Source organism: Callospermophilus lateralis, chromosome 1, assembly GCF_048772815.1.
Source record: "Callospermophilus lateralis isolate mCalLat2 chromosome 1, mCalLat2.hap1, whole genome shotgun sequence".
In the NCBI taxonomy this organism is placed as follows: domain Eukaryota; kingdom Metazoa; phylum Chordata; class Mammalia; order Rodentia; family Sciuridae; genus Callospermophilus; species Callospermophilus lateralis.
Genome location: NC_135305.1, coordinates 221,204,997 through 221,218,346, shown reverse-complemented (window position 1 = coordinate 221,218,346; position 13,350 = coordinate 221,204,997). Strand labels below are relative to the sequence as shown.

At 51.9% G+C, this 13,350-nt stretch overlaps 1 protein-coding gene across 1 annotated transcript in view; it reads right to left on the bottom strand.

Annotated features, from left to right (window-relative positions):
- Mllt1 (MLLT1 super elongation complex subunit) overlaps positions 1-13,350 on the bottom strand; it is a 59,773-nt gene that overhangs the window by 14,491 nt on the left and 31,932 nt on the right. The window contains exons 4-5 of the mRNA XM_076850798.2: positions 4,537-4,680; positions 1,116-1,241 (exon numbers count right to left, since the gene is read on the bottom strand). Coding sequence (XP_076706913.1) covers positions 1,116-1,241; positions 4,537-4,680 — 270 coding nt within the window. The remainder of the gene's footprint in view (positions 1-1,115; positions 1,242-4,536; positions 4,681-13,350) is intronic.

Sequence of the window (13,350 nt, the reverse complement as noted above, 5' to 3'; positions counted from 1 at the left end):
CATAGGGCTTTAGGTGGCTTTTGTAGCATCCACGCATAAGAAATAGCAACTTCTTCCCTTCCTAGTTGTCACGGACTTCCAAGAATTGTGGGGTGTCTGGAAGAGAAGCTGCTGAGATCCCTAGTAGGGAATGGTCTGTCTGGGCCAGAGGGTGGAGGGGAGATTCCCCAGGGCCACATTCCACACTCAAGATGCTGACGAATCTAAGGATTTCCGAGACCTACTGGCCTTGTGGAAAGAGCCAGAGTGACCCTGTCTGGGTGGTGACTGCCCCAGCAGTGCTCATAGGTAAGACGAGAAGACTTCCTAAGAGCTCTACTCGTTCCACAGGGGTGCCCCAGGCTCACAGCACCCCACATTAAGTGAAGCAAGAAGAATGCCAAGAAGATAAGTGCACAGTGGAGTGGGTCAGACACATGCCAACCAGCAGCTGCCCTGAGAGCCACACGGAGCTTGGATTCCCAAGAAGGCTGAATGGAGCAGATGGTCGCAGAGGAACACAATGCAGGCTCAAGGGTTTATATGCATTTATAAGCACATCACAATATCATCCAAAGCATTGTATAGTTTGTTCTTCAGGCAGCCTGAGTGCCACCTGCCCACAGGGGCCAAGATAAGATGATAGACATTTCTTCTTCAGAGGATTTCAGCTCAATCACCTACATCATGCCCCCACTGGCCACCCCCACGCAAGCTTTTCTCTGTGGCAAGCCGCTGCTGAGAAGCGAAGCCGGGAACAGCCGAGGGTGGGAACCTCACTCAGGAGACCGGAGAAGGTAGGCAGCCACAGCCTGCAATGGAAACTCTCTGTCCAACAATGGCCTTTGAACTGAGCAGTCATAAGGCCCAGCGCTGGCTCAACAGGGAAAGGAGGGTGCTAGGTAGGGCCTACAGCCTCAAGAGGAACAGGTGAAGGGCCCTTGATGACCTGCCCTATTCCTTGTGATCCTAGGGAAGCGGCAGTGAGCAGCAAGGTGGAGCAGAGAGCTCAAGGTGCAAGATGCCAGGGAGAGGCCAGGTGCACAAGGCCCAGCACGGCAGAGGGGGTGCCTGGCTGGGACCTGCCATGGCTGGGCCCAGCGCTCTCACGTGACTGGGCCTTCCACCTCACTAACCTTGGAGCCGTGGGATGGTTTGGTCTTCTTGGGGTCAGAGAAGGCAGAGAGTGGAATTGTGGGTAACATGGGGTAGTCAGGGCTGGGCCTGGACACCGTTTCTGCTCCTTCGGGCATTACCATCACCTAGTGACAAAGAAGAGACAGATGTTATCAATGAGCAAGGGGCGGTGGCAGCTGAAGGCCAAGGAGCTTGGTTTGTGGGGAGGGAAGAGGTGGAGCTAGAGCCACTTTCCCAAAAGAATTGTGGAAGGGCCGGGTGCCAAGGGGAGGGTGAAGCAGGCTCAGTGTGCAGAGCGAAGAGAAGCCTAGGATCCCAGGATGGCTGGGCCCAGCAGGGGTCACTCAGCCCCAGGCACGACGAACAGGAAGGCCAAGCCAAGAAGACTTGCAGAGTGTGCCAAGAAGCCCTGAAGGCGGCTATGGCCAAAGCCGAGGCTAAGCACTGAGATTCAGAGCCCACAGGCACAGTCAGGAGAGGGAGAAGCCAGGTGGACACCAGGGCAAATGGCCCTACAGCAGTGAGTAGCTTCTGAGGAATCTGCCGGATGCGATGTCAGCAGGTCACACATGTCCTAGGGGATGAGTCTTCCTCCCGCCACCTGCAGCAACTGAAGCTGACTTAATCAGAGCCTGCGGCCGCAGGGGTCTACAAAGCTGCCCCATATACAGCTGGGAGGAGGGAAGTGCCATCCTGCCCTTGCTTAGAAGGCTACAGAAGAGGAAGGGCTCTGGTCTTTCCAGGAAAGTTGCTACCTGCCCAGCAGCAACTAGGACACCTGCCGCAGGGCCACAGTGCTTGGGAAGGTCTCCAACACCAACACTACAGGTTTACACGGCGACGGGGCCAGCCACTCAGAGAAAGCCTTCTAGATGGCAGCAAGATGGAACAAAATAAAAGGCACTTTTTAAAAGGCCTTAATTCAGGAGAAGCACCACTAACAAGCTTGAGCACCTGGGATTCCTTACGAGCCAACCCTTTCATCTGCAGACACCACGGGACACTGGGCTCAGAGAGGGCAGTAGAGCCTTGAGGCTGTCTCTCCTGTGAGCTGCTCATCAGAGCCCCCTGCCCACAACACTTAGGCATGCCGCCAAGGACACATCTGCCCCCAGCCATGCCCTACCAGCCCAGTTCCCTGAAAGCATGCCACGTAGGATCCTCTGTGCCTTAGCTGGCAGCTCCACACATGCACAGCTTCACAGAGGACAAAAGCCTGCCCCACTCACAGATGGCTCCTGGAGCTTTGGCTGGTGCACTCCCAGACCTTTTTCCTTCTACTCCTGTGGGAATTCACCTTCCCTCCCTTCAAGTTAACTAGACCAAACCCTCCAAGGAGAGCATTCTCTGCCCTCCGTGTGTCTCTTTGCTAACCAAGATCCTAAGAACAAAAGAGAGGCGCGTGGCTCAGCCGGCTCTGCTATTTCCTCCACAGGGTGCTGCAGTGAGTTCCTGGCTCTCTGACAGAAACACAGGCCCTTGGCCAATGGGCAGAAGACAGGAGACAGCTCTAGGGGTATGGGGCTGGCTCTGACTTGCTAGGCAGTGGGAAGCCCTGCTCCAGTTGCTTCTAAGGACAGCCTGAGTTCCAGATCACCAAGTGAGACCCGGTGAAGAGGGAGTACAGATGGCAGCTTGGCTCCTTCCTCCAGCTCTCCCAGCACCAGCAGCTGCACAGACAGGGCTGGGGCCATTGCTATGGGGTGGCAAACACTATCCCTGAGGACACTAAGGAGACTGGAAGGCCGAGCACAGGGGCACAGTTACCTGGTCCTGGAAATCACCTGGGAGGGCCACCGTCCCATAACCAGGCTGCTCCTAAGGCTAGAAAGCGCTGCTCAGCCGTCAGCCCAGGAAGACCAGGAAGTTCCAGACTGGCCAGCCAGCTCCCCTGGGCAGCCCTCTCCAAGAAACAGCACCTGGTGGAGACCACTATGTGGACCTTGGCCCAAGTGCCTCTCTGGGGTCCAGCAGGTGCCTTGGGCCACTTGCTGCATCCAGAATGGCCCTTGGCAGACTGAGCCAGACCTCCTCTCCCCTGCTGGCTCACCTGCTCCTCCCCGCCCTGTTTTTTATGTGTTGAGGTGATGCCCTCAGAGTCTACACTCTTCAGAGCACAGGAAATGCCTCTTGCAGAGGCAAAGAGGCCTAGGGACGCTGACTACTTCCCAAAGAAATGTGACTATGGGCCTTCAGGGGACGCCCACAAATGCATTGTGGAAAATACACAGCCACAAAAAGGTGGTGGACAGCAGAGTGGGGAGGTCTCTGGGACCAGCCCTCCCCACACCTGGTCCCCCTCTGCATAAGCCCTCCTGCATCCTGCAGCCTCCCCAGGCCCTTGCCAGCCAGAGCAGAAACACAAGCAAAGCTGTTACTAGGAACACAGCAGGACTCAGGACTTCCTCAGCCTTCCTCAGCATTACTTTTATTTAAGAAGAAAAAGTTCCTAAAGACCCAATTGTATAGAACAAGAAGGCAGGAGTTATGCCCAAACCCAAAGACACACACACACACATACACACACACCAGCCCACAGCCACTTGGAAGTGAGCCTGCCCAACACCACATGCACATCCCACACTCTTCACCACACACACACACACATACACACACACACCATGGATGCCCCACACAAACACCCCCCACACACACACACATCCTGTAAAAACACCATCAGAACACATCTAGGCAGGCACACACCCCAACCCCCCCCCACCACACCACATATATTCTACAAACATACCATCAACACACCAGACATACTTCCCAACACATGCACACACGTGTGTGGCCCAACTATAGCGTGGAAACAGGGTGGCTGGCATCTCAGCATGCTTGGTGACCCCTGGATCACCAAAAATGGCTTCGATGTCTCATGACCAAGCCTCAGCCTACATTGGCCTCCACAGATGGGGCAGCCAGCAGCCACGTGGCCTGTCCTCCTCATCAGCCATCAGCACCCTATGCCCTGCCCATCTCCAAAGGCTGTAGAGGCACCTGGAGGACTGTGCTCAGGCCACCACATGGAATTCCAAGACAGAAGTGGCAGGCAGTGCGCACTGACAGAGTGCCTCCCGAATGGCCTGGTGCCCAGCAACAGCCCTGATCCATCAGCTAAAGGGTGGCACAGGCCTGGCCACGCAGACAGACCGGCCTTGCACCCAGCTTCACACCACATGCAGGAAGATGCCAATTACCCACAGCCACCCAGGAGACACTGGGACAGCCGGTGCCTCAACTCCATCCACAGCTGCCAACGCCCAGCACTAGCTGGGGAGCCCCGGGGCCGTATAGCTCGGCCAGGCAACAGCTGTGTGACGAGTACTCACACGGCCCAGCCCAGGAGCCAGCAGAGCACCCTGGGCAGGCACTGCAGTTACTGGGCCAGACAGGTGGCCCGCAGCAGGTCACACTCACCCCGCCAGCCATCAGGAGCTTGTACCGGAACTCGGTGGTGGGGTTGTTGAAGGTGAGCTTCTCGCAGCGCAGGTGGTTCACAGGTGGGTTGCCCTCCAGGTTCAGGAACAGGTCGTAGGTGAAGCACACCTTCCTCGGCTCCTCCTTGAACAAAGGAAACAAGGAAGTCCGTGTGAGGGGCGGGTGGCAGGCTGTGGCTGCAGGACAGGGACGGCTGCCAGCTGCCAGCCCTGCTTGCTCCTTCATCCAGTTCTGTTTGTCTTGCCCCCAGATCCTCCTCTGCTGCTTCTCCTCTTCCATCACTCAAATAAGTTAACTTACCACTCAATGGACAGAGCAAAGGAGGCCTCAGGAAACAAAAGTCATCAGTCACAGTGTTCCCTGGCACTTACAAGAAATGCTGCTGTTGCATGCAGCCTCACGAGAACACGCTCCCTTCAGCCTCTCTGTGTGGCTGGCAAATGGGGAAACTGAGATTCAAAAACACACAGCTTGCCAGGGGCAGTGCTGAGGCCTGACCCTAGCCAGGAAGGAGCCCAAGACACAGGCTACAGCCCAGAGCAACTGGTGGGCACAGGTTAGTAAAGAGGAGTGTGAGAACTCTCTGGTTCCCAGAAGGCTTTGTCCACACCACCCTGCACTGACCACCCAAAAGGATGGGAACATGATTCTGGCATCACCCCCGGCATGGAACAGTACCCAGCGTGAAGCAGGCTCTCAACAGACTTGTGAGTGAAGAGTTCACGAGAGGCATCCACGAACAAGGGACAGACTGAGGGATCTGATGCCAACAAAGAAAGATCAGGGGGTTCCTGGGAAGGAAGCTCTTTCAGTAGCCCTGGCGCAGCCTGGGGATCACTTTTCCACAAACCATGACAGAACAAGTCATTTTCCTGCTCTTTTTCTCAAGTCCCATCCCACCCCACCCCAAATTACAAAACCTTAAGGTCCCACAAAACCTAGATCTGTCCCTGCTGCAAAGACATCTGACTGGTTAGAAAAATGGGTGACTGGGGAGTGTGGGAGAAGCTGAGGCCAGGTGGGGAATCCCTTTACCAGCCACCCCTCAGCATCCATGCAGGATCAGCTCCAGCACCGGCACGAAAACCAGAGTCCATGGAGATTCAAGCCCCTCATAAAAGATGATCCAGTGACGGCATGGAACCTACGCACACTCTCCCCTATGCTTCACATCCTCTCTAGATGACTTCTGCTACCCAATGCATGCCATGTAAAATTATGTGTAAATAGATGCTACACTATATTGTTTAGGAATAATAACAAGGAAAAAAGTCTGTACACGTTCACTACAGACCCAAGTTTTATTTTTTTCTGAGTATTTCCAGGTCTGTAGATGCAGAATCTGCAGGTACAGAACCCAAGGACTCAGAACCTGCAGATATGGAAGGGTGAGCGGTGGGTATGCTTGTACTGTGAACAAGGGTGCCAAGAAACACTTCAACAGGGACAAAACAGTCTCTTCAACAAATGGTGCTCAGATCATCACTGTGTATCTACAAGCAAAAGAATGAAACTGGATCCTTATCTCACACCATATAAAAAAAAATAACTAAAAAATGGTCTAGAGACCTAAATCTAAGAGCTAAAACTCTTCAAAAGGAAAACAGGGTACAAACAATGACGCTGAATAAGCCAATTTTTCTTACACATGACACCAAAAGCACAGGCAACAAACAATAAAAAAAGACAAATTAAAGTTCATCAAAATTAAAAATTTTGTGTTACAAAGAACACTATTCAAGAAGATGAAAAGAACCCACAGCCGGGCATTGTGGCACACACCTGTAATCCTAGCAACTTGAGAGGCTGAAGCAGGGGGATCACAAGTTTGAGACAAGTCTCAGCAACTCAGTGAAACCCTAAGCAACTTATCGAGGCCCTATTTCAAAATAAGAAATAAAAAGGGCTGGGGACGTGACTCAGTGGTAAAGCACCCCTGAGCTAAATCCCCAGCACACACACACAAAAAAGAGAACCAAGAGAATGGAAGAACATATTTGTAAATCATTAATCTGATAAGGGCTCACTGTTCAGAATATGTAAAAAAAAAAGAATCTTACAACTCAACAATAAGAAGACAACACAGTTTAAAAATGGACAAAGAATGTGAACAGATATTTCTCCAAAGATACACAGATGGCCAATGAGCCCATGAAAAGAAGTGCATCAGGAATCATTAGCAAAATGCAAATCGAAACACAATGGAATACTACTTCATACCTACTAGGACAGCTAAAAGACACACGACACCAGGAAAAATGAGTGCACTGCTGGTGGGAATGTGAAATGGTGCTGCCACTTTGGATAAATGGTCTGGCAGGTCCTCAAATGCCAAGTATGAAGTAATCAGGCACCCAGACCATCTAGGAATACAAGCAAGAGAAATGAAAACAGTGTAGTCACACAAACACGTGCACACCTATGTCCACAGCAGCAATACTCTCCCTACACCAAAAAAGAAATGACCCAAATGGCCATCAAAAAAGATGAAAGGGAAAAAAAATAAAAAATAAAATAAATAAATAAATAAATAAAAGATGAAAGGGGGGCTGGGAATGTGGCTCAAGTGGCGCTCGCCTGGCATGCGTGCGGCCCGGGTTCGATCCTCAGCACCACGTACAAACAAAGATGTTGTGTCCGCCAAGTACTAAAAAATAAATATTAAAAAATTCTCTCTCTCTCCCTCTCTCTCTCACTCTTTCTTAAAAAAAAAAAAAAAAAAAAAAGATGAAAGGATGAACTGTGGTTCTTTCACACCAGGGGGCATTTTCAGCCTTAAAAGGGAACCAAGCACTGACATGTACCACATGCATGTCCCTTGAAAACCGTGTGCCTAGGAAAGAAGCCAGACACAGGAGAGCACATAGACTGACTCCATTTACATGACGCGTCCAGCGTAAGCAAGTCTGGCAAGACAGAGGGCATCACGGTTGCCAGAGGGTCAGGGAGCATGCACATAGGAAATGAATGCTAATGAGGACCAGGTTTCCTTTTGGGGTGACAGAAATACTCTGGAATTTAAAAACTGCGATGATTACACACTGTGAATATATTAAACTCAAAGAGTATAGACACTTTAAAGGAATTTTTTTTTTTTTTTTTTAATGGGGCATGAGCTTCATCCCAGTCTATTAAAATACTGTACAACACAGAGAAAAATTTCTGGGCACAGGGGAAGAATGTTGCGTTCAGGAAGTCCAAGGAGATTTTCCAGCTGCTCAGTTGAAGGCAAACTCATCCCAGCAGCTTCTGGGTCCTTCTTCCATTCAGCCTCTTCCTCTGGCAGCCCAAGCTCATGGGCTCAACCACTTTCTTATGTTGGTGAAAGAGAAGGGGACAGACACAGGAGCTTGGGCTGCAACCTGGCTGAGTCTCCAAGGCCACTCAGTGGTGGGTGGTTCACAGTTCATGTACACTCTAGCTCTGCAAACCCTGGGACCAGCAATGCCTGAGTTAGGACTAACTGGCAATGTGCCCATTTCAACCAAGAGGGGAACTGCAGATGACACCATCCTAATGGATGGAAGATAGAAGGAGCCTACAGAAGCAGTGGGTACAGTGAGGGGGCAGACAAGTGAATGGGCTTTCTCAAGATGATGCTGAGTGAGGCTGACTCTAGCCTGGTCTGGGAAGAGAGCCCCTATTTTTAGAAGAGTGGGTTTCAACCCAGCCCAGTCCACTCCAGACTTGGAAATGTCCTTCCAAGGACATTTTGGGGTAAGGTAACGAAGGAAGTTGGCCTAGGGAGGCCCAAAATCACAAGGTTTCTCACTATCTCCCCTCCTGCTGGAATGCAAAAGGGGAGGCAGAGGTGTGGCAGTCTCCACAGGGATGTTGCTGGAGAACCTCAGGCAGGTGAGCACTGGCACCTCCCAACCTCTGGCCCCACAAGAAAACCAGCTGCTGGTTAAGCCCAACACGCACTTGCCATGGGGAGCGGGCTGTGACCCTAGCTAAGAAACCAGAAAGTCACCAAGTCCTTCCTGCCTCTACAAAGGTAGGCAGTACTTTCCCACCATATAGGAACCTCTCCTCTATTCCCTCCAGGTGTCCAGCGATGGCACTCCACAATAACCAAATGGATGGCACACTGGAAAACGTATGAAGGGCATGAGGGCTCTTTGGAAGCTAGGACAGGCTTGGAGGAGGGCTGGCATTGGCAAGATCACCAAGAGCAAGACAAGAAGGGAGAAGCTCCTGGACAGACCAGCAAGGAGTATGCAGGGCCTAATGAAGAAAAGAGTGTCACAGGCCACAGAACCCTGATCAGGACCCCAAGAGTCCCATATGATTGGGGCTGAAAGGGGAAGATGAAGGAGGCAGCAGCAGTATTCCCTGGAGGGAAGGACCTCGGCTCTCTGCAGAGAGGGAGCTGTCCCCAGAGGAGTGAGGGCATGAGCTCAGGAAGGACAGTCAGCATCATGTCTTGGAAGTCACACCCTCTGGCCTATGTGCCAAGGACAGGTTACAGGACATCAATGCCAGGCCAGAGTGTGTGTGGCAGCCAGCACTCATCCCACCTTTCCCAGAAAGAATAGCACCAGGTAGACAGAGAGAAGACCAGGTGGTGGAGGCAAGGGAGGCGAGCCATGCGGGTATGTTCCAGCAAAGGAAGGGACAGGGAGGTAAGTGGGAGGGCAGGGGCCCTGCTGCTGGGCCACTCCTCTGAGTGAGCAACCAGGGTCTGACTGCCCACTTGGCCAGTTTCACAAACAGAGTGTCAGGTGGGATCTGCCATGGGAAGATGATGTCCCCAGTCTGGGGACCCAGCAGGCAGCACAGCTGAATACCCCCAGGTTGCAGAGTCAGCAACAGCCAGACAGTGCCAAACTCTTCTGAACAAGGGACCCAGTTTCTTCAGCCAAGTAACTTGCAAAGGGAAAGAATGGAGGGAGGAAGGAGTAGGGGGAAAAGAACAGATTAAAAGGGTTCTAAGATCACAATGTGGAGTCCTATCGAGATCCTGAACCCAAATGGAAAGAAGCAAACATTTTAAACACTGACTTATTAAGGGATCAAGGAATTGTTAATGATAAATTAAACAAATTAATAATAATTAAAGAAGAGTTTAAGTGCACCCTACTATATCGTGTACCATCAATAGCAGGCTGGCTCTGCTGTGTCCCTGACACCTAGCCCTGAGCTAGCTCTCACATCTGATGAACACTCACCCCACATCCATCCAAACATGTCATGGGCTACGACAGTGTCCTCAGAAGTGATGGGGCCTGAGGAGGCAAGGTGTCTCATCTGTGAGTCACTGGGAGGGTGGAGGTCCTGGCAGTGTGGTGCTGCTAGGACACTGTCCACCTCGGTCAGGTAATGATGGTGGAGACTCCACTGTGGCTTCTGAGCACGTAATGTATGCAAACACTTCCACCCACAGGTGTCCTACTGTCACTATTCCACAGATGAAGAAATGAAAAGTGGCAGAGCCAGGCCTAGAGCCTGTGGACAGGCTTCCTTGTGCCCATTCAAGGCAAACCAGAAGGCAGGGATGGCAAGGACTAGCCAGGTAATGTTCTTATGTACCCCTGGAGAACACAGTGGTAGACCAAGCAGGCTGCCACCATGAGTCACTGCACACTAACAGTGGCCAGTGGGACTCCCTCTGGACCAGACCTCAGGCTTGGGCTCAGGATCTCTGAGGACAGTCACAAAACTGCCCCCCAAAACATGGCCTCCTGAGAGAGGTCAAGACGTGCCAGCACTTTAGGATGGGGGCCAGGCAGCATGCTGAGTGAGGAAGGCTGAGGCCAAGGTAGTCAATCAGTGACCCCAGAAGTACTGCCCTTTGTCACTGTAGCTGGACCCCAACCCGGTCTCCCCACCCACTTCTGAGGCCACAGGTCGTGAGCCAGCATCTCTCAACCTCAGCAAATGGCCAAGATGCAGCTGAACTGGCCAAACCAGTGCTGGCGGCAAAACCCACAGTGCGCACCCGTCCACAGCATCTGGGGCTGGGCTGGGGAAGTGATGCATGAGCCTACTAGCCTCCTCACTGAGAAGGTCATGGGGGCCCAAGTGCCAGGATGACCCTGGCAAGGCCCCTGGCCTGTGGCTAGGTGACCACATAAAGTCCGCAATGCTGTGTCCTCCCTGTGAAGGACTCCATATTGGTTCCTCTTCTCAGCTGGCCCTGGGGGCACCCAGACTTGCTCCCCCATGCAGGGTATAAGAGCAGAGAAGCTGGCCTCCTGGGAGGTCTCCCAGTTCCTGAGGCTGGGCTGGTCCCTGCCAATGCACGCCTCTGGGCTATCTGAGCTTCCCCGAGAGTTCTGCAGACACTCATGAAGCCTACCAAGACAGCTAAACTTGAATGTAACCACAGCCCCCGACCTAAGTGCCAGCTGGAAGGAAATGCCCAGGAATATCACCACAGTGGCTGACACGCCTCACAACACCCCTATGGGATGAATAATCCAGCTTCTCTGAGAACTCTGTGCAAAGAAAGAGCGCACGCACACCAGGAAAGCAGGAAAGGCTCCCAAGGCAGCAACTGGGGTGACGAAAGGAGCTTACTCACGAACAAGAATAATATGGGGCTGTGGGTGTGGCTCAGTGGCAGAGCAAGTGCTTGCCATGCGCAAGGCCCTGGGTTCCATCTCTAAGAACTAAAAACTTCAAAAGTAAATGAACACACACAGCAGATGACAGGGGAGACTGCCATTATTGGGTATGTGAAGGGAAACAACTGCTAACTTGTTGATTTCTAGGTATGATATCATTTATGTCTTTTTTTAAAGACTGTTACAGACACCAAATTGTGTACAGATTACAAGATAAGATGATGTCTAGGACCTGCGCCCAAACAATCCTGGGGGTAGCGGTGAGAAAACCTTGCACACAGCTCAGTAACTGCTGACGCTGGATGCAGATGGAGTTGCTCAACTGCTTTGCCATTGTAACTCTATATATTTAAATTTTTCTACATTAAAAAATATTAAGTATATATGCTTGGCTCTGCCCCCAGCCTGCCTTACAGCTCAGCTCTGAATTTTAATTCAGCACCATCTGTGTCCTATTGGCCTGCCTCCATCCTGCTGCTAAATGGAAGGTAGGGCTCAGGGCAAGCCCCTCTACCAACAGGGGTCTTTTAAGGCCACCAGGCAAGTACCTCACTTTCTGCTGTACCACAGGATTTACACAGCACCTGGTTTTAGCCTCATAAACACTGAGACTGACTCACTGTTCTAGCCATCCATCAGGAGAGGACACTGAGACTTATTGCCATTTGAGCATGTGTTGAAGCCACATGGAATCAATAAAGGCAAACACGCTAATCCACACATCAAAAGCCTCCCACGGGCCCTGCCAGGTCTTTGAACCAAGTTCTCCCAATGCTGGGTTCCTGGGTTCCCTGGCCCAGGCCCACAGCAAATGAAGGGGGCTGACCTCACTGCAGCAGGAGAAAAGTGTCGGCAGTTCATTAAGAAAGCAAGGGAAGGAACAGAAAAAGAAGTCCAAGAAACAAATGCCACCAAACCTGAAATCCCAGGAGGCAGTATGACCCAGTCATGTAAGCATGTAAACAGAAGGAGGGGCAGTGAGGCACTCCCACCATAGTGAGACATCTGGAGACATCTGTACGTCCCTCAGTGTAACAGCATCAAAGAACATGAAAAGTCAGATAGATTATGGCTACCTACACTGCAGGGTACGCCACCTGGACACCAGAGAGAACAAGGCAGAGTTACATGTGCAGGCTCAGGAAGGTTCAGAGACAGTAAGTTTAAAAATGCAGCGTGCATACAGAGACACACACTTGGAAGCACACACAACTGACTGCTTATCAGGATTATTTCAAGGCAGTAAGCTGGAGAAAAGACTGTCATTCCTCACATATATCACCTCCATATATCACCTTTGAAACCTATCCGAATTATGAACTCCACCATGGAGCACGCTGCTCTGCTGCCACTTGACAGAACTGATGCTTACAGCAAACAAAGAAGGCAGACCTGAGCCACAGGAGCTCCTCCATGGATTGTGTCACCCTGAGCAGGTTATTCCTTCTGCTTGTGCCTCAGTTTCCCCGTGTGCAAAGTGGAAATAAGGGAACCCACTTCACATACAGGTGCTCAAAATGCTGCATATTGGCACATACTCCATGGAGAGAGTCCCCCGGGGTGCCAGAAGAGAATGACCTGCAAAACAGTGAGCAAAAAGTCCACTGCAAGACATGCAAAAGAGTCTAGAACCTGGACAGTCCACTGCTGACCTCGTGAGAAAGCAAGCAAACTGAGGAGAGCTGGGAGGGAGTTCGGCTGTGTCTGTTGTACCCTGGACGTGCTCCCAGGCCCAGAAGCAATCAGACACAAGAAGGCAGCAGGGCAACCATGCCATGGCAGAGCACGTTTCTGGGAACAGCCAAGCATGCTTAGGCTTGGGGTGGGCTTCAAAATCTGGAGCCTCAACTCGTGGTTTCTCTCAGGCTAACTCCAAAGAGGGAAGGAAGAAGCCTGCAATTTACACGCATGTGTAGAAGGGCAATGTGAGAAAGAAACTTGGGCTGGCACCCAGGGAGAGGGGGAGGGGGCCCAGGAGGAGCCGTGGGAAACCAGCAGCAGCAATGCAGCTAGACTGAGAGCAGCCTGCAGCCCTGAACCTCAGTGTCCCTCTCTATAAGAGGCCACCCCACCTGTGCCACAGGATGGCCATAAGACAAGGAGATACAGGCCACAAACACATGGTGGGGAGACAGCCCCTCTGCCCACAGCTCCTCCCAGGGTGCCCTGGGTTGGTGCTCATGTGCCCCACCCTACTCCCAGGCTGCTTTCAGGCAGAGTCCAG